General features: G+C 42.3%; 2 protein-coding genes across 5 annotated transcripts; both read right to left on the reverse strand.

Moving 5' to 3' along the window:
* Positions 1–433: 433 nt before the first annotated feature.
* On the reverse strand, positions 434–26,866 carry LOC124265635 (protein flp-like). Of its 2 annotated transcripts, none has more exons than XM_046700423.1 (6): positions 26,504–26,866; positions 22,632–22,799; positions 2,811–3,071; positions 1,777–2,036; positions 1,100–1,401; positions 434–788 (listed from the first exon to the last, which is right to left on the reverse strand). In XM_046700423.1, exons 1-6 carry the CDS (start codon positions 26,803–26,805, stop codon positions 486–488), a joined length of 1,596 nt encoding a protein of 531 aa, XP_046556379.1. In that variant the 5' UTR covers positions 26,806–26,866; the 3' UTR covers positions 434–485. The 2 variants fall into 2 exon arrangements, with proteins under 2 accessions (XP_046556379.1, XP_046556378.1); XM_046700422.1 differs by lacking the exons at positions 22,632–22,799; positions 26,504–26,866 and adding exons at positions 5,446–5,613; positions 6,350–6,676.
* Positions 12,128–21,808, reverse strand: LOC124265637. 3 transcript variants are annotated; one of them, XM_046700430.1, is made up of 4 exons: positions 21,700–21,808; positions 18,455–18,714; positions 13,377–13,645; positions 12,128–12,755 (listed from the first exon to the last, which is right to left on the reverse strand). In XM_046700430.1, the coding sequence occupies exons 2-4, from the start codon at positions 18,702–18,704 to the stop codon at positions 12,453–12,455; spliced, it is 822 nt and encodes a 273-aa protein (XP_046556386.1). In that variant the 5' UTR covers positions 18,705–18,714; positions 21,700–21,808; the 3' UTR covers positions 12,128–12,452. The 3 variants fall into 3 exon arrangements, with proteins under 3 accessions (XP_046556386.1, XP_046556387.1, XP_046556384.1); XM_046700428.1 differs by having other exon boundaries at positions 12,130–12,758; XM_046700431.1 differs by lacking the exons at positions 18,455–18,714; positions 21,700–21,808 and adding an exon at positions 16,856–16,919 and having other exon boundaries at positions 12,129–12,758.
* Positions 26,867–27,217: the final 351 nt, after the last annotated feature.

Genomic DNA, 27,217 nt, shown 5'->3' on the forward strand with positions numbered 1-27,217 from the left:
ATTGCTCCGGAGCTAGTATATTGTTTATTTCATGTATCTATAAGCAGATGACGTACGTACACATGACGTAGATGTGTCGCCTATGTATGCAGCAGCTCAGGTGATACCAACCTGGCTCATCTTTCTTTATTGCATCCATTGTAATACACGTCAATCGCCACCCACCCCAGTGGCTTTGTGGTTCCTACCAGACAGAAGTAACCCCATCCTAACGCTACTACATATCCATATATGCCTCTCATCAGTTGGCTTTGAATTAGCATACGGGACGTCTTGATGTATGGCGAGTCAACCAAATCTTGCAAGAATGCTCGAAATAATGTACAGATTGGACTTGAATATTTACACCGGTTAGCCATTTTGGGTGGGTAAGGAATCTTCGTGTGCACAGGTCGTCCAGTACCATCTTTTTACAAATGACAACACGGTGTAGTAACAGCTGACACAGTTGATAAGTAACACTGTTTATTGGGAGCAGTAACAGGTCACCCAATAATGGGGTCACTGCCACCAGTTCGATAGAATACAGGAGGAGAGCTATGCTCAAAACTTGGAATGAGTGCATAAGCATGGCCACTGGATGTCTTGAAAACGAAATTAAAATTGAGAATGGGAGCGGGTTTGTCCCAGGTAGCTCTGAAAGTGTCCCCTCCACGTGACGCGAGGACCCAGCTGGCGATACCATATGTGGCCTTCAACTCGTGGGACGCGCTGTCGTAGTGGATGATGATGTTCCCGTAGGCTTCGTTTCTGAACGTTCCGCTGTACGCCTGGAGGGCTAGGTTAGCCTGGGGATATACACTTCATGCATGAAACTCCTGCCAATGATAACATGAATGCATTTATTGTTCCCTTTCACGACATGACACGTATATTTGAGCCAAATTTGAGTACAGGTATCTTTGGTAAGTTAGTGTTGATAAAAGGCAGTGTCACTAAATTGCGACTTTCACATATTGGTTGTTAATATTCCAAGAGAATGTCATTAAACATTATTTCCCTACCAATAAGACATTACGAAGTTCTTTCACTCAGGTTGTTTCTGATTGTTACATTTAATCACACGCTGTATCTCTCTGTTCCCACGTTCTTTACTCACAGTGTGAGATGTGGCCCGCCTCCTCCTAGTCAACCTTCTACCAGAGCCTTTACGGGGTCTAGAACGTCTCCGTGTACTAGATGTGCGCCAGGGGTCGGGGAAGGAGCAGATGGTGCTGGTGTTGATCCAGGGCGCCTCCCCCAGGTACACGTCCATCAGGTAGGCGCTGAGCGACCCCCTGAACCAGTAGTCTGGGTCGTAACCCGTCATCGTCACGAACACACCCAGGTTCTTGTCTGGGAGGAGAGTCAGGAAACTCCGGTATCCGAATGTGCTGCCTGAATGCTGTACCATTGGTATTCCTGCAACACGGTTTCAGGAATTCAACAGTGAAATGTTCTAGATACAGATTTGACGTGATAATGGCCCTTGCATGTAAACACTCCCGGCAACGTTTGCTTTTCAGGCGACTTAACTGATCGTGCAGTCAGGTTCTATAGCTAATTTGTCTGGCCCTACTCCATAATTGACAGACCATCATATACCTAGAACATTGCTGAGTGCAGCGGTAAACTGCAGGAGAAATTATTCAGCCTACCCAAGGATTACCCAGTCGTGTAGATTGTTGACAGTTGGTTGCTTTTCATAGTCAGTCGTCGATCATCTGTAAGCATGTCATGTCTGCTTAGAACTTTCAGCTACCCTCCTGCATGAAACTGAATCCACAGAGAACCCACCTCTGTAATATCCGCTCTTCCATCCAAGGCCGTAACCGTTGTTGCTCATTGTAACTGGTGTCTTCGGTCTGCTGAAGTAGGTGTTTATTGAACCACCGGAGATAGCGTTCCTGGGTTTGTATGTTTCCTTTAGCAGATCTTCCGCCACCACTTGGTTGCCCTCGCGGTTTTTCCCGCCACTCAGATGGAACAACATCCACTTGGCCATGTCGTCTGCGGTACTGACCACCGACCCAGATCCACCCAGCTTTGCCCAGTGACTGGTGGAGAATGAGATGAGACTATCTTTATAACCAGTAACAAATCGTAGATAACACATAAGATCACACATCCAGTTTACCAGTCCCTTACAACTCTGGATCAGACGGGGCGGTGGGGTAGCCTAATGGTTAAAGCGTTGGCTCGTCACGCCAAAGACCCGGGTTCGAATCCCAACATGGGCACAATGTGTGAAGCCCCTTTCTGGTGTCCCCCGCCGTGATGTTGCTGGAATATTGCTAAAAGCGGCGTAAAACCAAACTCAGTCAGTCAGTCAGTCAGTCTGGATCAGACAGGCCCCAGAAAGGAAGTACATTGTATCCCTGGCACTCAACATCAACTCCGACGCAGAGACAGGTTTCACATTTAATTCCCATCAGTTCCCATCAGTTTGAAAGTAATATGTATGCAAAACCAATTATAAGTGTTGCTTATTTTAATTTAAAAGTGTATATCTCCACTGACAGTGGCTTACAACGCTAGCTTGTCACTGCCGAAGGCATGGTATCGATTCTGAACATAGGTTCACTGGGTGAAATCTGTTCTTGTCTTCAGCTGTAACAATAATGGAATACTGCCCACATAAACCTTCATGACTCCAACTGATACCTATACGGACTGCCCAATTGCGCAGATCGATGTTCATGCTGTTGATCACTGGATTGTCTGGTCCAGACTCGATTATTTACAGACCGCCGCCATATAGCTGGAATATTGCTGAGTGCGGCGTAAAACTAAACTCACTCACTCACTACTATGGACTGTCACAGACATACCGGATAAATTGAGACGATGGCACAACAAGCTTGCTACTCTGTTCAGAATAAGGCGTTGCCATATTTGGTGCACTGTAGTCCACTCGAGTTCCAAATGTGGTGGAGTCCATGTGTAAGGGCTTGAATATGATGTCGGTCATGCTGTCCTCCCAAGCCTTCTTTGTGAGGAACTCCGTGATGTGGGTCAGCAGTCCGTACATGAGGTCGCTGTAGTAGAAGCTGTCTCTGAAGCCGCCGACACTGGGGAGGTACTTCACCCGGCTGTCATAGAAAGCTGGAGTATATTTATATTTGTCGTCCGAAAGGAACTTTGAATAAAGATCCTTCGAGCTATCGAAATAAATAGCACGTATATTTAATATAAAATTTCACCTCAGTTAAAACACGACCGTCTGGAATCCTTGCTCCAAGTTCACATTCAGCAGTAAGAAATGTTGAGGAACGGGACCGACCATTTGATGATCTGGAGTTTGTGTACTAAGACTAGATGTTGTTTCAGTTGCAGGTGAAAAGAAATCCCAAATAGTCGGCCCATAGCAGAGTAAGAAAGTTTGCTATCCTCTCTCGAACAATATAAATATAAGCAAAATTAATTACGAAAAATATGTTTAGACCGAAGCATTGAAATTGACCCTGCATAGCGAAGACATTTCCGAAGTGTTTTCTTGAAGTAAACAGCAGGATCTCTGATCTTGTACGCCGATATGACATCAAAGATAACATTTGTTTTCAACAAATTAGTAAACGCGGTACCTGTCACTGGATTGTCTGGTCCTCCTTTTTATCACTGGAGTGTCTTTATCACTGGGTGGTCTGGTCAATATTCTCTATCACTCGATTGTCTGGTACACAGTCTTTATCACTTGATTGTCTGGTACACAGTCTTTATAACTTGATTGTCTGGTCAATATTCTTTATCACTCGACTGTCTGGTACACAGTCTTTATAACTTGATTGTCTAGTCAATATTCTTTATCACTCGACTGTCTGGTACACAGTCTTTATCACTTGATTGTCTGGTACATAGTCTTTATCACTTGATTGTCTGGTACACAGTCTTTATCACTCGATTGTCTGATACACAGTCTTTATCACTTGATTGTCTGGTACACAGTCTTTATCACTCGATTGTCTGGTACACAGTCTTTATCACTTGATTGTCTGGTACACAGTCTTTATCACTTGATTGTCTGGTACACAGTCTTTATCACTCGATTGTCTGGTACACAGTCTTTATCACTTGATTGTCTGGTACACAGTCTTTATCACTTGATTGTCTGGTACACAGGTACACAGTCTTTATTTGGTGTCTGGTACTTGATTGTCTGGTACACAGTCTTTATCACTTGATTGTCTGGTACACAGTCTTTATCACTTGATTGTCTGGTACACAGTCTTTATCACTTGATTGTCTGGTACACAGTCTTTATAACTCGATTGTCTGGTACACAGTCTTTATCACTTGATTGTCTGGTACACAGTCTTTATCACTTGATTGTCTGGTACACAGTCTTTATCACTTGATTGTCTGGTACACAGTCTTTATCACTCGATTGTCTGGTACACAGTCTTTATCACTTGATTGTCTGGTATACAGTCGTCTTTATTATTGTCTGGTATCACAGTCTTTATCACTCGATTGTCTGGTACACAGTCTTTATCACTTGATTGTCTGGTACACAGTCTTTATCACTTGATTGTCTGGTATACACAGTCTTTATACTCGACTGTCTGGTACGCAGTCTTTATCACTCGATTGTCTGGTACATAGTCTTTATCACTTGATTGTGTGGTACACAGTCTTTATCACTTGAGTGTCTGGTACACAGTCTTTATCACTCGACTGTCTGGTACAGACTGCTTTACAGCCATAGGCTACAAACAAACTCTCCCCCATCCAGCAAATTGTACAAATACCAGATGTATTCTCCCGATTGATCAGAACATGGTGTCTTTTCCGTAATATACCTGTGGAATGTGTGTCGATCTAGACCAGTCTAAGTAATCTTAGGCTCAGTATTATTCGTTACACTGCAATACTGAGTTTAACAAAACCTTGAAGAAGGTCGCGTCAGCTAACCTTTGAGCGACCTATGACCGTCCAATCAAACGCGAGACGGCCGAACGGATTTAACCAATCAGACAACGACTACTTGTTAGGGTTCGGCGGGACTTACAAAACGGTTTTTGAATTTTCTCTTCCCTGGTCGCTGACACTGATCTATCAACAAACGAAAATCCGCATAAAACACAGATATTTGACCTGCAGTATATACGCTTATGGGTTTCTAATAACATGGTTACTATTTGCTTATATTTTCGCAAGATGACATCCTTGAATATTGAAAAAACGCTATTTTCAGCGACTGTTTACTCATTGCGTGTATCACTCGGAAGCGATCGTGCGGAATATAGCATTCGGAATCGTTCGAGTTTTTGAGGTAAAGCTTCAACGGTATGTGCGAATGTTAACTTTCGCGATTTGGTAAGCTGTGTTCTGATTGGTCAGTCCAAAAGGTTAGCTGACGCGACCTTCTACAAGGTTTTGTTAGACTCAGTATAGCAGTGTAAGTTTACTTAAGTTTAAAGTTGAGCTTAAGTTTACTTAGGCTGGATCTAGACCAGATTGATGTACCTAAGGAGGTTGTCCCGAGTGAGGGTGTCGTCCAGCCGGAGGTAGTTGTTCCTGGGGATGCCCATCCTGTGCGCCATCAAGTCCTCCACTGTGGCGTACACAGACCGCAGGGTGTTGTTGAACTTGTACCGACCCAGGATCTTGTACACATTCGTGTTGATGGTGAAACTAGAGATATATGCATCGCATTCAAATCAGCATCAAACACAAAACACATGGTGCCCTCGCGTAACTGTCGCAGCTGTTCATCCTTTCAGGAAGGGACACCGAATGACAATTTGTTTTGGTCGAAATAAAATGCAGAGTTCATTAGGATTATCATCGATACTAGTGTATATTATATCTCCTTTCAATTATGATGAATAATTTAGACACATTCACCATAGCTTCGTTGATCCCGATCGGTTACAAAAACCGTAAAATAGTCATTTTACACTCATGAGCGATATAACATTTGTGTCGAGTTTGAATAGGAGGTTGATGATGATGTCACTTACATGGTTCCGGGTTCCGGTTAATGGTTCCGGGATATTTAGTATATAAAATACAACAGATAGTGGGTGATGTGGATGTTGATAAATGTATGTAATGTTGGTGTCAAAGCCCAGTGCGTTCACAGTAGGGTTTGAAACAGAGATGACAAAACGTTATGTATGATCAACTTCTTTATTTTCACCATGGCTACGTTTCGGTGTAGATTCTTATACCGTTTTCAAGCTTGAAGATAAAGACGTTGATCATCCATAAAGTTTTGTCACCTCTATACCACCAAGTTCTAGAATGCCACTCAAAGAAATCAGGGTTTGAAACATTATACAACAGAGGCTCAATATATACCAGTATTGCTCTCGTGAAAACGGCTGTATACACCTTAATCAACGATGACCCATATTCCAATACTTACCTACTTTGATCATGTAATACTTTACTGAGCAGCGCCGTCGTGAACGCTTTGGACAACGATGCTATTTGAAACATCGTTGTGTTAGTGACGGGTGTTTTGGCAGAAACGTCGCCGAAGCCGAATCCTCGCGACATGACGACGTTGCCATCTTTCACCACTGCCACAGCTAACCCAGGCGTCTGGTGACATTTCAGCCCGGCATTGATGACAGCGTCCACTGCAACATCATCGACGACGGTGTAAACTACTCCCCACAGGGCCGTCGTCGTTACCCACAGAAAGAGCAGATGTGAACTCCTTAACGTCATGTTCGATTTGAGCCCAAGATAAGGATTTGTAAATATGTAAATGATAGTGTACTGCAGTGCCAAAGTGAGTTAAGAGTGCGGTAGGTTTGTTTGTAGTTCAAATATGCACACTTGCAACTATACTCTCCCAAAAAAGAAACGCATCATGGGAATAGCAATTTCATGTAGCAATGAATTAAAACGTGATTAATTTTACAAAAGGTTTTGCTCTGTTTATGAGTCCTATGGTGTTTATGTTTTGAAACATCACAACAAAACGCACCATCCGTAAAATACCCGTATTTAACAGCATGATTTTCAATTTCGGCGTGTAGTGTCACAGAATACACAATTCACATGCAATGCACGTGAAAGTTGGGGATCAGATAGTCTCAATGATGGGTATAAAAGGTTGATCGTTGTCTGTCGATTATTCACTGTATTTGGAATATTGTTGACGAACGCAAAATGCCACGTCTAAGTGAAGCCAACCGTCATATCGCCATTGGTTTGCTTGAAGCTGGCCAGTCTCAACGTGCAGTTGCCCGACGCAGGAATGTTCACCAAAGCACCATTTCACGGCTCTGGGAGAGATATCGCCCACGTAGTGGGCGACCTCGAGCGACCACTGCGGCGCAGGATCGCTACATCCGGGTACATCACCTGCGTCATCGAACAGCTACGGCGACCCGTACCGCTCGACAAATACCCGGAAAAAGGCGGCTTTCTGCACAGACCGTCAGGAAGAGGTTGAGAGAGGCTGGTTTACGTGCCAGAAGACCTTATTTTGGCCCTGTGCTTCGACAACAACATCGTCGACATCGAGTTCAGTGGTGCACCAACGTTCAGGCCTGGAACCTACCGAATTGGCGTAGAATCTGGTTCAGTGACGAATCACGATTTCTATTGGAACGACGCGATGGAAGAATGCGGGTGTACAGACGTCGACGTGAACGTTTCGCCGACGCTTTCGTTCCCCAGGTGGACAGATTCGGCCGGGAGAGTGTTATGATGTGGGGGGAGATCACCTGCCGTAGGAGAAGTGATTTGCTGAGGATCCAGGGCAACCTGACAGCTCAACGGTACTGTGACATGATCCTACGCCCACACCTCCTTCCAATCATTGATCGCCAGAGGGAGTTGTTTCAACAGGACAATGCCAGGCCCCACACAGCACGTCACACTAGAGACTTCCTCCAGAACCACAACATCAATGTGCTCCACTGGCCCTCAAGATCACTGGACTTAAACCCGATCGAACATCTGTGGGATGGCCTGGACAGACGGGTGCGACGCCGTAACCCTCAGCCCCAGACACTTCAGCAACTCGCACAGGCACTACAGGCAGAGTGGGCTGCGATTGGGCAACACGAGATTCTGAGACTTATTCGTTCGATGCCGAGGCGATGCCGTGCAGTTCTGGATGCCCACGGTGGTCACACGAGGTATTGACTTCAGCGCCACCACACGTCTCCATGTGACACTCAAACTGACTTTCCTCGAGTTGGTGCCAAAGACGGATAAGTCTGCATTCCCAGTGTGCAATTTCGCTATATTTCATTGACTCATAAAGCCTGCAAGATGTTTCAAAATAAACATAAAAATACAGTTGAAATTCCTATATGCGTTTCTTTTTTGGGAGAGTATATGTATTATGGTTGTCTGTAAATAATGCCACGAGTTTAGTTTTACGCTGCACTCAGCAATAATCCAGCTATATGGCGGAGGTCTGTAAATAATTGAGTCTGGACCAGACAATCCAGTGATCAACAGCATGAGCATCGATCTGCGCAATGGGGAACCGATGACGTGTGTCAACCAAGCCAGCGAGCCTGACCACCCGATCCCATTAGTCGCCTCTTACGAAAAGCATTGGTTACTGAAGGCTCATTCTAACCCGGACCTTCACAGGTCAAACAAACGAGGAAGACCGCCTGACCAACCCATCATAAAGTCCTCGCAGAGGACAAGCATAGGTTCCATGGGACCAATTGCAACTTGGAATCATGCCGGGAGGATACGATTAGGTACGAAAGACAAATATATGGACAAACCCTCGCATATTCCTGTGACATCTCGTCACAAACCCATGCAAAGGCAAATCAATTGTTTGCCTAACAAAATCACAGGAATGCATGGTGCATGTGTCTATATAGGGAAATGCAGCAGGTGTCACTTTTGGTCAGTGATAGTCAATTTGAAAATACCCTGCGCATTTGTATCGAAATAACGCTTGAATTCTTTGCTAATGACTATTTTAACCCCGATAAAACATGTTTTGAACAAGAGTCGTATGGTCCCCATGGAAACATGATCTCCTCTGCTCTTATCTTTGGGCTTTTTATTCCAACAACTGAAATACTTTCAAAAGAATATTGCAAAACTTAGGTTTCATGCAATAAACCACATGCCATGATCTTCTGCAGGATCCAAGAGTTCAGATCTGGTGCGAGCAAACTTTTAATGACAGTGTTGGGGTCGACCTCGAATCTATCCGATCAAGAGGCCCTTCACGTCGGCTCTGTAGGAACCCCGATGCAGAAGAGTCCCCAAAGTTCCACATTTGTATCAAAGAAATCGACGACAAAAAGGGTCCGTTCATAACAATGGCGTCCTGACGTTATCTCATCAGGTCAAAGGTTGTGGAATCGTCTTATCGGTTTCCCCGACCTAGATTGTTTTAATACCGGACGTTTTGACAAGGCTTGAGCTTATGGAATGCACGTAAAACAACATTCAGTATTTTACTTCACATGTCTGTCTTTTGATAAAGGAAGTTTTTCACAAAAGCAATGCACGCCTTGGACAGGATCCAGGCTTATCGAATGTGGTGTGTAGATTTGATGAGCACAACAGAACTGCACACTGTGACCCTATTGGTCCAACACCTATTTTAAATCTGTCCTATGATAACGTTTGACACGAACACCGGGTATTAGTTGAGAGACTGATATATATACAACGTGTTCACATCAAGATATTAGAGCGACGCAACCTTATCAGGACTCGTGTTCTTAGTTTGAGTAATGACAGACTTATTACACGGATACCGGGTTATACCGTACATTGACATGTTCTGTACCCTTAGCTGGCATTGTCACTCCCAACTGTGAACAGTGCGCGTCAATGTGCTGAGACCACAGTATCGTCACTTAAAACACTACCTATATGTTATGTATGTATGTGTGTGTGTGTGTGTGTGTGTGCGGCGTGTGTGTGTGCGCGCGCGCGTGTGTGGTGTGTGTTTGTGCTGTGTGTGTGTGTGGCTGTGTGTGTGGCTGTGCAATATTACCGGTACAGTATCTCGCGATATGATTATCGCGATATGGTTCAGATTCTGCAATATATTGGGTCATCCAGAGTTAGCTCCCTTTGAATTATCTGCCCTTGATTTCGATAGCAACAACATGTGCTCTAAAAGTGCCAAATGTACTTATGTATTTCTGTTGGTTTCATGTAACATTTTACAAATGGAAGTATCTTGGAAGTGGCTCTAAAACTGCCAAATATTCTACCAGATGCTTTAAGTTTTGCGGGTTTGAATGGTTTCATATGTGTCATTTTGGAGGAATTAAGTGGCCTCAATTGGACCCACTTATTATCTGGACATATTAGTAGAGCCTCTGGTTCTGAGTGACCATTTCACAATTCTCATTATTTTGGGTTTTTTGTTTGTTTCATAATAGGACACATTATCAATTTACCTCGTAAGGATGGGGAAGTCACATTAACTCAGTGCGCCTAGTGGCAGCAAGAGTTGTATGATCCTCATGGAGTTGAGATTGATAATAAGATGTGCCGTTGAGATTGACATCCAATGATCGGGGCAAAAATACCAGCGACTTAAGCATGCACTACTGCGTGGATATGTGCGCTATATAAATATACAATAATAAGAAACTAATAATAATTTATCATAAAGGCCTCAGTCTAATCAATTTTGTACGCCTGTATAATGACATTCTAGTCCAGGATCTTAGTTATTGGAGGCAACATGAGATTTTAAGCTCAAGTAGTTTACCTAAATTATGTTTTTGTTTCATTTTGCAAAAGCTCATGTCAACACAGTGATGTTTATATTGAAGTTGGAGTTGAATCTGAATGAATCACTGAAATACAGTAACAATAATTACTGCATTGAAGACATTTAAAGTGCATTCTGTTGAAGCAAACAACACTGATCATGACAATCATGTTATTCTATTACCTTCATCATTATGTTCGCAAATCTTTGTTGCAATACTTCAATTAAACATTCCACATTAAGGTTCTATATCATTTTATTTATCTGTCAGCCACTGGCATACAGCCATACACAATGGGGACGGGGAGAATGGTTTAACAGCAACTAAGAAAATGATGTTGTACACAGAGAGCTATACTCTTGAAAAAAAATGTAGGGGAACTTCACTTTAATGTCCGATTGAAAAAATGGGAGTTCAATCGGATGAATACATAATGTTTAGAGAGTGCATCACCACTTGCACTTCCTTATGACAATAATTGTTTGTACAGTAATCGGTCTTGAAAGATGATTGGTGTATGACGTGAAATTTGCATATGTACGATTTGCATGTTCAAACAAAACAAAACCCGCAAAGAAATAAACACTACCAACTGTGTGATGCACGATGATTCTCAAAATTAATGGTCTACAGTGACTTATCGACCTTCTTGAAAACCGTCAAAAGAATGACATTCAACGCACCTGTATGGGGGCTACTGCGTTGTGGACGTGCATCCCATGCGTTTTGTTTAGGGGTGGTAATAAAAAAAATGGTGGTACGTTCATAAGATGTCTGGCTTTGAAACGTTTGTTAACGCTGATACTTCTTATCCAAATTGAAAGTTCAGGTTCCCATACTTTTTTTTAAAGAGTTTATTATGAATTTATAATTTACGCACTTGGGCAGAAACCTTCCAGTCAATATATCACAATATGTATTGCAATATCTCTTAAATTATTGCAATATCAAAATCAGGGCAATATCCAGCCCTAATACTATGTATGTATGTATGTATGTATGTATGTATGTGTGTGTGTGTGTGTGTGTGTGTGTGTGTGTGTGTGTGTGTGTGTGTGTGTGTGTATACATGTATGTATGTATGTATGTATGTATGTATGTACACATACATACATACATGTATGTACATACATGTATGCATGTATACATACATGCATACACACACATACATACATACATACATACATACATACATACATACATACATACATACATACATACATACATACATACATACATACATACATACATACATACACACATACATACACATGTATGTATATAGATATAGATATATACTGTTTATATATATGGTGACATCGAATTGCAAACCTTATGCAGATAACTGCGGAGAAGGAATGTAAATCTGTACTGCTATTTTGTAAACGTACACACATACACGCTGCTGTGGGACATTATCACTAATGTCACGTGGGCGCCACCCTCTGTATTTCTGCAGCCTTATTCTAGAAGCACACGTGTGGTACAACCATGTCACGTAGATGTTAACTGAAGATAATCAACATGAATAATGACAATCTGAAGATCCATAAAACCCCTATTTATTTATATATTTATATAACTTTTTATTCAGGGATGAAATACCATACATTCATTTATCTAAAGACAAAAAGAAAATATAGACAGCATTTCCATCTTGTGGCTTGTGGCCGAACTACTTTCAAGGAAACCAAATTTCAGATTAAAACCATAAGACAAGCGTATAAATAAAGGAACGTGTTGTTTGGCCCAATAAAAAAAGAAAATAGATCCGCTGAATATTTCAGGTGTTCAACCAATAATGAGATTACCATTGCCGATGCGGAAAAATATCTGGGGCAATGTTTTCTCAAAACTAGGTATGACTGCATATACTTCTCCATTCGATGTGAGGAACTCGAAGTCAAAATCTAAAGTTGGTGCTGGTTTGTCCCAGTTTGCCCGAAAGGTGTCGCTGCCGCGTGACGTCAGAACCCAGCTGCCAATACCATATACAGCCTTTAGCCGATGAGACGCGCTGTCGTAGCGGATGATGATGTTCCCGTAGGCTTCGTTCCTGAATGTGCCGGTGTATGCAGGCAGGGCTAGGCTAGCCTGCTGAAAGCAAGATTTGAACCAGGATGAAAAATCAAGGTTAACACATGTATTTCAGCTGTATTCTTCGTTCTGCTTTTTAGTAAATCTATGTGTAAGCTACATCGAACCTATATCACGACAGCCTGCAGTCATCGAGACTGGACCATGCAACATCGTGGCTGACAGAATGACCAGCTATCTGCATCGCCAGGTACGGTGATACACCATCAGTCAGGCCACAGTCTAACCACCCGGTACCCAGCAGTTGGCTCTGGGATCAAGCTAGGGGTTCCGTAACCTACCCTTCCGGATTGTGCACGTGTTGGGGAAACAAGGGGTTTCCGTAACCTACCCTTCCGGATTGTCCACGTGGGGGAAACAAGGAGTTTCCGTAACCTACCCTTCCGGATTGTCGACGTGGGGGAAACAAGGAGTTTCCGTAACCTACCCTTCCGGATTGTCCACGTGGGGGAAACAAGGGGTTCCCATGACCTACCCTTCCGGATTGTCCACGTAGGGGGAAACTAGGGGTTCCCTGTCTGGGATTGTCCACGTTGGGGGAAGGGGTGCTTGAGACCTACCTTTTTTCATTGCCGCTTCCCCTCTTAAGCTTGATCATATTGCCACGTTCCAACTTACATAACTGGTGACCCTTGTTCGGCGATGACGTGTTCTGGGACGTCTCCGTGTGCGCCAGGGGTCGGGGAAGGAGCAGATGGTGGTGGTGTTAATCCAGGGCGTCCTTCCCAGGTGCACGTCCATCAGGTAGGCGCTGAGCGACCCCCGGAACCAGTAGTTGGGGTCAGTGCCCGTCATAGTCACGAACACACCCAGGTTCTTGTCGGGGACGAGAGTCAGGAAACTCCGGTAGCCGAATGTAGTGCCTGAATGCTGTACCATTGGTATTCCTGCAACACGGTTTCAGTGACCGTCAACATTATTGTCAGTTGTGCTCTCAACGACCTGTTACCGACGTCATAGTTGCAAAATTCAGAATCACACAACGTTGAATTGATGACACTGGAGCTGACATCAATGTTCTTACGTTCAGGTTTGACTTTTTTCAGAACTTGTTTTCTGGGAGGAGGAGCTGACGAGTTCTAGATATTTTCAAAACTGCTTCAACAAATCTGATTCATCTCTGCCCAACAATTCATTATGACTGGATTCACCAGAGATATAGACCATAAGGTGACTCAACAATTTTCATATAATCATTCACACTAAGTTTGCCAGTGTTTATGCATTAATTACTATGATTTATCACCATAATATAATTTAATGGATTTAATATAATAGCGCATCCTACCAGGATTGTTTGGGTTAGGATTACTAGTAAAACTATTAATTTTCAAAGTACTTTCAGGCTACAGAAACGTTTCCAATAATGTCAGTCTTCAACATCGTCTCCATGCGCACCAAGACTTTCCAAACGTTCCAATGCAAGATAGTGAGGAAAACGAGAGCTCTTGCAATTATTATTTGTCAACATGTACACTATGCAAGATATCTCTTGGCACATCAACTGCCCCTGACATAATCGTCACAAATTAACGTTAAGGCCACGCCTCCCTTTAACTGATCAGTTGTTTTGCACTCACAGCAGTGAACCGCTAGGCTACCTTTTTCTTGTTTTATTTTTTTAACCAACTCATATATCACCTATAATTTGTTAATGTCATGCACCAAAGAGAGTGGACTCATTTTTAAAGGGTAAGTCTCTAATTAATTGGTGAAGAGAAACATTCGTTCTGAGACACGTGCTTTGGGTGTTTTTTTCTATCCCATTGTCATATAATTTTCGGCATATTCTGCTTCGGTAGATGTTTCGAATATGTTTAGGATATTACCATCCCCCATGCTCGTAAATATCACTATCCATATCGACGAACAACGAAGCGTTCGCCAAAACAACCACAGAAAATGTCGCGTCTGGCGAGAAGTTCCTGCAACAGCACTCCACCAAACAGAAAAAAAAAATATGGTGAAATGAGCCAATATTATCAACTGACCGTAATTTAAATGTAACTTGATATTATCAATTAGTATATTTAATTCTAAAAGATAGAAATGGAACAGTATCTAGCCCAATGTGTGCCAAAACAGCGACTATCAACATTTCCGAACTCGCCGGTCTCCGGTTTGAAACCAATCTCCTACCCAGAGTTCCATCCGGCAACCCAGCATAGTTCCTCTGCCACAGGCCAGAAAGATGTGACGATTCGTCACATGTTACACAGTCCATTCAATATAATGTACATATTTCTTAACTCTTTTATTTTTGACGAGTCTACACATCTAATTAAACATCTTTGATAGAATGGTTTAGTTCCACTGAGAAAATATCCTAAAACGTATAACACTATTTCGATTTGCGTACCGATCCTTTGTTTACATAGGTTGTACGGCTCCACGTGCTGTCATCGAAGCGGACGCAGAGCAAACGATGCAGCCAGTTTGATATCTAAATGTGTACTGTCATAAACCTTACTGTCGCAGTTGTGGAATAATATATATGTAACAATGTAAAACATTATAAAGAGCGCGCCGAAAAGCTTGCGTAAAGCCAGTCTCTTCTTTTTATGAATATGCGCGTTTGTTTACAAACAAGAGAAAAGTCCGGTCACGTGATATGCAAATTAGCCTGTGGCAGTGATGTTATGCTAAGTCATCACTGCGCCGGAATGTGGTTTGAAACTGGACTTACAAGGGCAGTTACTTCCCTCGGGAAGATGCGTATCCCAACTGCACTCACGATAAGTGTTGTTGTGCCCCTATTTGCAGCATTCCTATGGCCCTCATGCTGTTCATGTGTTAACCTGGGCATTTCTTTACAGTTTTTTCTTAATACTGCATCTCTAACATATGAACAATTTTTATACCGTATGTGCATGTGCAATTTCTACACACGCAAATCACTTGTTTTTGCCAAAAATCACTTTTTCAAAACGCCCATGCAAAACTCTATGTACAGTCATTACACGGTTTCGTATTCTGCGGGGTTTGGGGACTGGGTTTGGGTTGCGTTGAGGTGGAAGTATTTGTCTTTCACCAATTTAATTTTTTAGTTGCCAACTTTCTTTACGATTATTTATGTTGCATATGATGTTAAAGGAAAGTGAGTGGGTTTAGTTTTACGCCGCACTCCGCAATATTCCAGCAATATGGCAGCGGTCTGTAAATAACTGTGTCTAGACCAGACAACGGCATGTGTCAACCAAGCCAGCGAGCCTGACCACCCGATCCCGTTATAGTCGCCTCTTACCACAAGCATGGGTTACAGAAGCCTGCCAAAAGCCAGACCTCCCAAAAGGCAGACCTCCCATAAGACAGACTCAATGAGTACACTAATTAGCTGAGCCAAGCTGTCCACCCCTATTTAATTAATGAGCTAGCCCAGAGTCACTACAGAGTATGGTATGGTAACAACACACTCCTATCTCCTGTGTTCTATCTTTGTTATAATATATATATATATATATATGTGCATGGTTACAAAATTGTCTTATTTCGATATGGCTGGCCTAAGAAGAGCAGAGTATGTCCCATCCCAGAAAGGTGGGCCCCGGGTACTTCTAGAGGTTGTAGGAAAAAAGGTCATAGATTTGGGGAGGAAAGTAACTCATAGGAAAATAAGTCAAAGCTAAAAAAGTCAGTATTGATAATGTATTTATTCATAACAATATTTTCATCAATAGCACTACATGAATATCTCGGAACCACATTTGAACCTCTTATAAAATTAATGTATTTATTCAAGTATAATACAAGTATAAATAAATGGAGAATAGGACGTTTTTATAACAGTTGTTGATGAATTAGTTTTTGCAAATAACTGGAGAACAGTATGTTGATGTACATATATATTGATGCAATATGCCTTAATTTAAGAATCATAATTCATTACTTGAATTGATAAAACTATATAGTTAATACCAAATGCTGTCTTTTTTATCTGGGCACATACCATTATTATCAAGGGTACAGCTTAAATAAGCCTTAGGCAACCAACCATAAAATGTGTTGTTTTAAGCGGTCTGTTTTTTGGGAGGTCTGTCTTATGGGAAGATACCGTTACAGAAGACAAGTTCACGGGTGTTAAAGGAATGTAAACTCACCTCTGTAATATCCGCTCTTCCAGCCTAGGCCGTAACCGTCGTTGCTCATTGTCACAGGCGTTTTCGGTTTACAAACAAGAGAAAAGTCCGGTCACGTGATATGCAAATTAGCCTGTGGCAGTGATGTTATGCTAAGTCATCACTGCGCCGGAATGTGGTTTGAAACTGGACTTACAAGGGCAGTTACTTCCCTCGGGAAGATGCGTATCCCAACTGCACTCACGATAAGTGTTGTTGTGCCCCTATTTGCAGCATTCCTATGGCCCTCATGCTGTTCATGTGTTAACCTGGGCATTTCTTTACAGTTTTTTGTTAACACTGCATCTCTAACATATGAACAGTTTTTATACCGTATGTGCGTGTGCAATTTCTACACACGCAAATCACTTGTTTTTGGCAAAAATCACTTTTTCAAAACGCCCATGCTGTGTTCAGTCATTACACGGTTTCGTATTCTGCGGGGTTTGGGGACTGGGTTTGGGTTGAGGTGGAAGTATTTGTCTTTCACCAATTTAATTTTTAGTTGCCAACTTTCTTTTCGATAATTTATGTTGCATATGATGTTAAAGGAAATTGAGTGGGGTTTAGTTTTACGTCGCACTCAGCAATATTCCAGCAATATGGCAGCGGTCTGTAAATAACTGTGTCTAGACCAGACAAAGCATGTGTCAACCAAGCCAACGAGCCTGACCACCCAATCCCGTTATAGTCGCCTCTTACCACAAGCATGGGTTACAGAAGCCTGCCAAAGCCAGACCTCCCAAAAGGCAGACTCAATGAGTAACTAATTAGCTGAGCCAAGCTGTCCACCCCTATTTAATTAATGAGCTGACCCAGAGTCACTACAGAGTATGGTATGGTAACAACACACTCCTATCTCCTGTGTTCTATCTTTGTTATAATATATATATATATATATATATATATATATATATATATATATATATATATGTGCATGGTTACAAAATTGTCTTATTTCGATATGGCTGGCCTAAGAAGAGCAGAGTATGTCCCATCCCAGAAAGGTGCGCCCCAAGTACTTCTAGAGGTTGTAGGAAAAAAGGTCATAGGAAAAAAGTCATAGATTTGGGGAGGAAAGTAAGTCATAGGAAAATAAGTCAAAGCTAAAAAAGTCAGTATTGATAATGTATTTATTCATAACAATATTACCATCAATAGCACTACCTGAATATCTCGGAACCACATTTGAACCTCTTATAAAATTAATGTATTTATTCAAGTATAATACAAGTATAAATAAATGGAGAATAGGACGTTTTTATAACAGTTGTTGATGAATTAGTTTTTTGCAAATAACTGGAGAACAGTATGTTGATGTACATATATATTGATGCAATATGCCTTAATTTAAGAATCATAATTCATTACTTGAATTGATAAAACTATATAGTTAATACCAAATGCTGTCTTTTTTATCTGGGCACATACCATTATTATCAAGGGTACAGCTTAAATAAGCCTTAGGCAACCAACCATAAAATGTGTTGTTTTAAGCGGTCTGTTTTTGGGAGGTCTGTCTTATGGGAAGATACCGTTACAGAAGACAAGTTCACGGGTGTTAAAGGAATGTAAACTCACCTCTGTAATATCCGCTCTTCCAGCCTAGGCCGTAACCGTCGTTGCTCATTGTCACAGGCGTTTTCGGTTTGCTGAAATACGTGTTGATGGTGCTGGTGGCGAGAGCGTTCCTGGGTTTGTATGTTTCCTTGAGCAGATTTTCCGCCACCACTTGGTTGCCCTGGCGGTTTTTCCCGCCACTCAAATGGAACAACATCCACTTGGCCATGTCGTCTGCGCTGCTGACCACAGACCCAGATCCACCCAGCATTGCCCAGTGCCTGTTGGATGTTTGGGAATAGCTTAGTATAGTATTTAGTTCATTCTTAAAGATAATTTCAGATTATATATTCTATAGTATATAGTAACTGTGCATTACTTGATGTTATACCATGAGTTGTGTTGTTTTCCTTTATCACTGTTTAACTGTTGACAGAATAATATCGAAATCTGTATGATTTTATACTAGGCATCGTGACATGCCCTTGAAAGAGATATAGTGTCAAAAGTCAGTTCACAAATTCAGTACCGTGTGTGTCAACAATTGGCGTTAATGCAGGCTTGACAACCCTGATCCCTGTATTGCAGACCTGTCAGATTGCCATTGACCATAACAACTTGTGTCTGACCATGAGATGTCATGTCTGCCCATACCATAACCCTGTCGCAATCAAACTGTCGACGTTGAACAACGCACGCGTAAGCATACCTCGCCACCTGTACACCCTTGACGAGCCATTTGAACTGTCCAGATGAAATCTTGACTTGTCAGTGAACAAAACACCATCCCATTCTTGTGTCTTGTATCGTAAATGCTCTCTGTACCAGGCAATATGTTCCTGTCTGTGACGTTGGGGCACAATTGGACGTATTGTCCCCTGTCGGGACCGGATTTTGTGTTCCCTCAGTCGGTACCGTACAGACCTGGAACTGATTGGACGTAGGCCAGGAAAGATCCGATCAGTCAAACTGGCAGTCTGGAATCGATTCCTTAGATGGGTCAGCCAAATGTGGTTGTCTTGCTGACGTGACGTCACACGTGGACGGTCGGTCCGAGGCAAATCTCTCGTGTTGCCATTATGTTGAAAACGTCTCCATAGAGATGAGACCGTGTTTCGATGGATACCAAAATGTCATGCCACTTCATTTTGGGCCATTCCAGTCTCCAGCATACCCACGCTGATTTTCTGTAAGCCATAGCATGACGTACGTGCAGTGTATGTTGAAAATAGCCTGTTTTCCACAACATTCAGCTGGGACTAGAGAATAATCAATCGTTCTTCTATTTTCAATATCAGCATGCCAAAAGTGATTAAGTTCATCAAAGTGATAAGTGCCATAAACTTTCAATGCTTAGCTACATGTTCATTTAGGGTTATTTTAAAACTTTTCAAATAACTTTTATTTTATGCAATTTTATGCTATGCACAGGTACTTTTCCTTTGGTGTATGTATGATTATAATGGATTTAGAAAATGAATATTCCTTTCACAAAGTCCAAAGTGGAAACACACTAATTTCGTGCAAGCGTTTTTTTCATGATGTGCACGTGGACATGGTCGGAGTAAAATTCGATATTTAAAGTGAAACGTTTCAGTGTACTGTACTTTTCAGAGATAAAACCAGACTGTAATTTATTGTTCTTACACTTTTAAAAGTAATTGAACGGCGTCTGTCACAGTAGGAATAGCAAGATTCTCTGGAACGAGACAGAACATTGTGGCACTAGTTCTTCACGTTTTAGTTATTAGCACACAATAACGTTGATAAAAGACGTCGATCTGGTCGATCAAGGGAGACAACTGACAAACAAGACCGTTTCACCTAAACCACTGTGTTAGGAATCCGTGGTCAAAGTGCCTCCCAAAGAGGAAATGAGCTTCACAGAGCTACACGTGTTAGAGTGAGAAGACAAACTAATCGTAATCGACCGCACATGGAACATGCATGCTGCCCGACGATTGACGGGCCGGCAAGACGTCGTTGGTGTCAAAACAGAAAACAGAGAACAGTGTCAAGTGCGGCAGTGCCGGAGCAATCGTCGTTGAGCAAAGTTAAACGTTTTGTTTTCTTATGAATAAAGGTTTACTATGGTCTTGGATGACAAGGGTACCAGAGTGTGACTAAAAGGGGTTTTGTATCGTTAACGTTAGACAGAACGACTGTTTCGGGTGTGGCTCAGTAATTGGGTATGGTGGGATCACTGTGACCGGAAGTGCACCTGTACATGTTATTCACTGACGTATCACTAGGCAGGACTACCGTGACAACATCCCCGAAGCACACGTGGTATCATTTACGCGCCGACATGGACGTCGTTTTGTGTTTCTGGATGACAAAGCAAGAGCACACAGGGCTTGTTACTTAGTACCTTACACAAGAGCACAAGATCATTTTACCATGGCCAGCACTCAGTCCAGACTTGTCACACATCGAACATGTCTGGGGTATTCCTGGACGTCAACAAACACTGACCACTCTCAATGAACTTGGCGCTGTCCTGCATGAAGAATCGGAAAGAATGAAGCAATTTGACATTGGACTATCTGACTAACTGACTGAGCATGGATTTACGATGTTTTTAGCAATATTCCAGCAATATCACGGCGGGGGGCGCCAGAAATGGGCTTCACAAATTGTACCCATGTGGAGAATCGAACCCGGGCCTTCGACGTAACGAGCGGACGCTTTGACCACTAGGCTACCCCACCGCCCCTTGACATTGGATGTTTAGGAGTATGCGTAGTCGAATCCGGGGTTGCCTTGAGGTTAAAGGTGGATTAACGCGACATCATTGAGATTGACATTCCATGGTAAATGACGTGATGGACAGTAGGGCTTTGGCCAGTCAGAACAGAATGTATGTTCAACGACTAATCTCAGTCAGATGACCTGTTGCACTGTCAAACTTTATAGCTCATATATCAATAGTTGTGACACCTTTTTATTTCAGATCCCATACTTTTTGTCAGTAGTATACAACTGGTTGCTTGACTGGTTGATTGACTTGGTGAGTGAGGTTGGGTTACGGATGCTTTGAAGGAGAATTCAGGTCTATGAGGATGATCCAACTAAAAACATAGGAGGAAACTCAGTGAATGCAACAGATAGATGTATTCTACTTAAGTGAACTCACGAGCAGTGGTATGGCACTGACAAATCGAGAAACACAATCAAAGAGAATATAGGATTCGAACCCACGATTATATAATTCATGCACGACTAGTCGCCAGGACCCACTTGGCCATATGGAGCCTGATACCTACCGTAAAACTGGGGTGATGCCTCCACAATCTGTCCATTTTCAATTACGTATGGTGTCGCTACATTTGGCGAGGAAAAGTTCACTCTTGTACCAAATGTGGATGAGTCCATTCCTAGGGGTGTGAAGATGTGTTCAATCATGTTATCTTCCCAGACGTTGCCAGTCACAGCCTCCGTGATGCGGGTCAGCAGCCCGTACATCAAGTCGCTGTAGGCAAAGCTGTCCCGGAATCCACCGACATTCTTCAGATACTTGACACGACTTGTGACAGACAAAGAGAGTAGGACTGTTACTTTTCACATGAAAATACGTGGACAGAACGTCCCCTTACATCTCCTGCTATAAACCGTACCTACCAACACCCTACATACGACCTTAGACAGATATTTTATAACGATTCGAGATGTTTCTGAGAAAGATCTGGCAAATCATTCATAAGAGGTCATTTCAGGTAAACGTTCTGATCAGCCAATCAGGGCGAAATATTCCGTGTTCTTGGTTCGAGCTTTCAGAAGAGCTTTGATTGATGTTTCTCCAAGACAAACGTTTAACCGGCAGCGCTACGAATAGATAATATTAAATAAAATAAACACGTTAATGCCCAATCGTTTTTACTGGGTGTAATGGCATCTACACCGAAGGGCTGTGCTATTGTGGAAACATTAGGATTTTCTGTAGGGTCTGTTTTCAAATGGGGGACCATATAAAAGAACCCGAACTGTAGTGGCCATTATAACCTCTGATTGACCTATCAGAATCGAGTATTTTACAAATTCATGAGATATATTCCCCTTATGGTAATATTCCAGCCGTACCACCATACATGAAGTGTGTTACTCACCGCTTGTGGGATCACACCCCGGGTGACGAGTAAGGCTTTAGAATTACCGACAGGTTGTTTCAGTGTTAGAAACAACCAATCACGTGTCTCACCTGAGGAGGTTGTCCCGAGTGAGGGTGTCGTCCAGCCGGAGGTAGTTGTTCCTGGGGATGCCCATCCTGTGCGCCATCAAGTCCTCCACTGTGGCGTACACAGACCGCAGGGTGTTGTTGAACTTGTACCGACCCAGGATCTTGTACACATTCGTGTTGATGAAAAACCTGCACATCGTATTAAAAGACTGTCAACGACTGCTGAACGTCCATGAAATTAAACGAAAACGGGGTGTTGTCTTTCCGACACGACAAAATGAAACGAGAACTCTTTTATGTCAGCGTGGAGCGCCATGTCTGTGAGTGAAATGTTTAATGGCTGTCTGATTGGACAGCAATTGCTGCGTTATTTTCTCACTGATATGAAGATGCAACGTAAAACACTGGGCGTGCGTTATGTTTCAGAGCTTGTCGGTTTTATTTATATTCGTTCCCTCAACACAATTTACTGTGGGCCTGTAGACGCCAGGACAAGGGGTTGATACAGACGGGGAGCGGACTTCCGTTGTGTTGTGTGTGTGATAGAGATAACGGTGAAATCACCGGACTGGGTTCTGTCTATATGGACACTTGTTCTATTTATCAAGTCATATCAACTCAGTATCCAACTTGGTATCTAACATAGTGTTTGATGTTATTTTCAAAGAGGGAATAATACCCCCAAAGCAAATGTCACTTTGCGTTTTATTGAACGATTACTGACGTAAATGGCTTTGGCTTATTGTGTACTGCAGAATTAAACACGACTGACTGACTGAGTTTAGTTTTACGCCGCTTTAAGTAATATTCCGGCAATATCACGGCGGGGGACTCCAGAAATTGGCTTCACACATTGTGATTAAACACGAGAATTACACACTACTTTCAACAGAACGAAGTACTATTTGCAAACTACCCGTGAAGGTCCGGGTTAGAATATTGATCTTCAGTTACCCATGCTTGTCGTAAGAGGCGACTAACGGGATCGGGTGATCAGGCTCGCTGACTTGGTTGACACATATCATCGGTTCCCAATTGTGCAGATCGATGCTCATGCTGTTGATCAATGGATTGTCTGGTCCAGACTCAATTATTTACAGACCTCCGCCATATAGCTGGAATATTGCTGAGTGCGGCGTCAACCTGAACTCACTCACTCTACGTGTTTCAAATAGTGTTTGGACTTGCTCTCTTCTATGTACACAGGCGACGTAAGCCATGGACAATGATACTGGCATGCGCAACCATGTCTATATATGCGACATGTTTGGCCATAATATGTGTTCATAATGGTGTTTCAACATAACGGGATGAATAAATATTAGTGTACAGTTTTATACAAGTCTAAACATAATGGAAATAAATGACAATGCCTCAATTTTGTTAGTAGTTTTTTTTTAAAGTGATGCAAATGACACATACTCCAAACATGACGAAATGGTATTGGGGATGTTTGCCTTTCATACAACATATCTCTTGATTTCGAGACCTTTGAAATATATCGGGCATACTTTGGTATTATTGACAATGTTTGTAACCTGATATCAAACCTTGGTGCTGAGTAATACGCTCAATACGCAAGAAGTACGCCGGGACGTGGCGAGGGAGTAACGGTCATGATTGTGGTCACTGTTATTATTAATGGGGCGGTGGGGTAGCTTAATGGTTAAAGCGTTGGCTCGTCACGCCGAAGACCCGGGTTCGAATCCCCACATGGGTACAATGTGTGAAGCCCATTTCTGGTGTCCCCCCGCCGTGATGTTGCTGGAATATGGCTAAAAGCGGCGTAAAACCAAACTCAGTCAGTCAGTCAGTCAGTCAGTCAGTTATTATTAATGTTATCGTGGTGTTACAACATTGTGGGGTTGCTTTTCCATTGCCGGCTAATTAAGCCCTTAACAGATGGGATATCCACTACCCATTTTTTGGTTATTGTTACCATTCATCTGCCATTATTCTGGTACCACTTATTTGAAATTGGGCGCAAGCCGATTGAGTCACGAGTCCATAATGTTCGACTGTCTCCTTTCAGACATTATGGAAGAATTTTATGGTCACAAAAGGAATATTTCATTACATCTTACTACTCATTCGTATGACAATATTGTATCACTTTTCTGTGAGACAATACCAGTAGCCCAGCCACACGGCTCCACGTCGCGACTGTATTGGCCTGATGAGTCCTCCTGGCCACCAGATTCAGAAAGGCCAGAACTAGATAGTATTGCCTCCTTACCGCTGAACTGAATCCTATGGAATCCGAGAAGGGCCATTGTCGCTATATGTCGCATTGTCGCCCTCTCAAAAACAAGTAAAGTGAGGCAAAATAAACCAACACGCGACATCGCGACAACGCGACATTTCGCCCATTTGTCGCATTGTCGCGATGTCGCGTGTCGCGTGTCGCGTTTTGGTTAATTTTGCCTCATTTTGCTTGTATTTGAGAGGGCGACAATGCGACAACGCGACAATGTCCCTTCCAGGATTCCATAGAATCCGTGTTGCTAGTCTATAATTCGCTATCTCTCTTTCTTCATTCTTCTCACCAATGGGATGTATTACCCGAACATTCTTCTCGGGTGGCGGACACAAACTGTTTTCCGTTTTCATTTTACTAACGTGTTTTTTGACTATTGTGTAACTTGAAGTAAGGTTTAGTCAGTGTATTCAACTGTAGCTATATTTATATATTTGTCCACGTGTCCATGTATACACAAAGAAAACAAACAGAATTCTTGTTCTATAGTCGATTTATATCCGTGTTTCAATGTATGCTCTCAGTACATCACATATTTATAAATGTTGTTCGTAATTCTTGCCGTTCGTTTTTTTAAGACTGTATTTACCCAGTTAGAGTTTGTCATATTGACTTTATAGGTGAGAGTTTTGATGGCTTATCAGAAATATGAGAATTTGTTTGTGTCAAGTGTTGTTTCTTGTTATCTTCATTGTTTCAAAGGTATTGCTTATTTTGTTTACACATGTACAACATATTGGTCGGAATAAAGAACTGTCCTCTCTAGGTGGTGTTATGTTTTCAATATATAAGTGATGTAGACCCGATGCTGCGAAAACCATAGTACCGAATTGTTGATATCGTGCGGAACCAGCTCCGCCTTGGGGCCGACTGAACGAACACCTTTTTCCGTAGTTGAAGAAGGATTTTCGCTGAATGAACCATAAACCTGTGTAGTTTGTTATTTATAAGTTTATACCATCAAGTATAACTAGAACGGAGGCATGGATGTTCTTGTGAACGTTATCGTAAAAGCAAACTTTTATTTTAAATATTCCCTGGCAAAATATTTGGGTTGTCCAAACAAGTGGGCTCCTTCTTGTGTGATCATTCAACCCACAAATAGTCCACTGTGATTAAGTTACAAACAAACTTAGACTAAATCTTCCCCTTGTCCAAAAGCAATTAGATATCCCTCGCTAATCTACTTAGCATCCATTGTTCAAGTTAACGAGCTATGAATTTGTTGACAACTTCACAGGAGAACCGAGCACCTGCTGAGATGAAATTAGTAAGGTGTCCTTAAGTTTCAAATATATTTCACATGGTTTGATTGAGCACTGATGCCTGCATATTGTCATGAGAGGAAAAATGACATGCAACCCACTGATTCCGCTTGTGTTTCTCTGATCATTCAAAACGTATAGGCGCCAATCGTATCTGATATATGTCAAACGTGCGCAAACCATTCGAAAACGTAAATATTTCCACCAATACCAACACTATTAAAACCTAAAAAAATTGACATTTCGTTTCGTGCAGATAACTGCATTCTCAAAGCCATCTTCCTATGACTATCAGGAAACGAGCCCCCATAACGTCTGTTTCTGAACACATTGATTATTAATAATTCATTGTAAAAGGTATGTTTTCCTACCTTGTGCGGTCTTTGAGTATTTTACTGAGCAACGTGGTGGTGAACGCTTTAGACAACGACGCTATTCCAAATAACGTTGTGTTAGTGACGGGCGTTGCTGCGGCGATGTTGCTAACACCGAACCCCCGCGACATGACGACATTGCCATTTTTCACCACTGCCACAGCTAACCCAGGTGTCTGGTGACATCCCATCCCAGCGTTTATGACAGCGTCCACTGCAACATCATCAACGACGGTGTAAACTACTCCCCACAGTGCTGCCGTGGCGCACAGTGAAAGTAAGGTTGACTGTAGGAACATGATGACAATGTGCTGAACGGGCCTTCCTTTCCTTTATATACATGTACAATGCTGTTATGCAACTGCTCTTGTGTTGACGTACTGCAGAGTTTAGATAAGCTAGACATGGATCTATACCTATACTACACAGTCCGTTTGAGTCAGAAACGGACCGATGAATTGCAATCGCAGCCAGGTGTTAGAGAAGCACGTGCACAAGTGCCCACCAAGTTATTGATTCATTAGCCTGTGCTGTGCCGTCTCCATCCTTTCTCGCACACCTGGCTGTCCCTTTCTCTGCAGTCCTCCCCTCGTAACAAATAGTGAACTGTGTCAAAATTTTAATGATAGTATCTTAAAGAACTTTTTTGGTGGAGTCCGGAAAATTTTCAAATATAAGAAAGCTGTTAGGCATTAGTAAATGATAAACATG

Source organism: Haliotis rubra, unplaced genomic scaffold (assembly GCF_003918875.1).
Source record: "Haliotis rubra isolate DU_JTF1 unplaced genomic scaffold, ASM391887v1 Scf99, whole genome shotgun sequence".
Lineage (NCBI taxonomy): Eukaryota > Metazoa > Mollusca > Gastropoda > Lepetellida > Haliotidae > Haliotis > Haliotis rubra.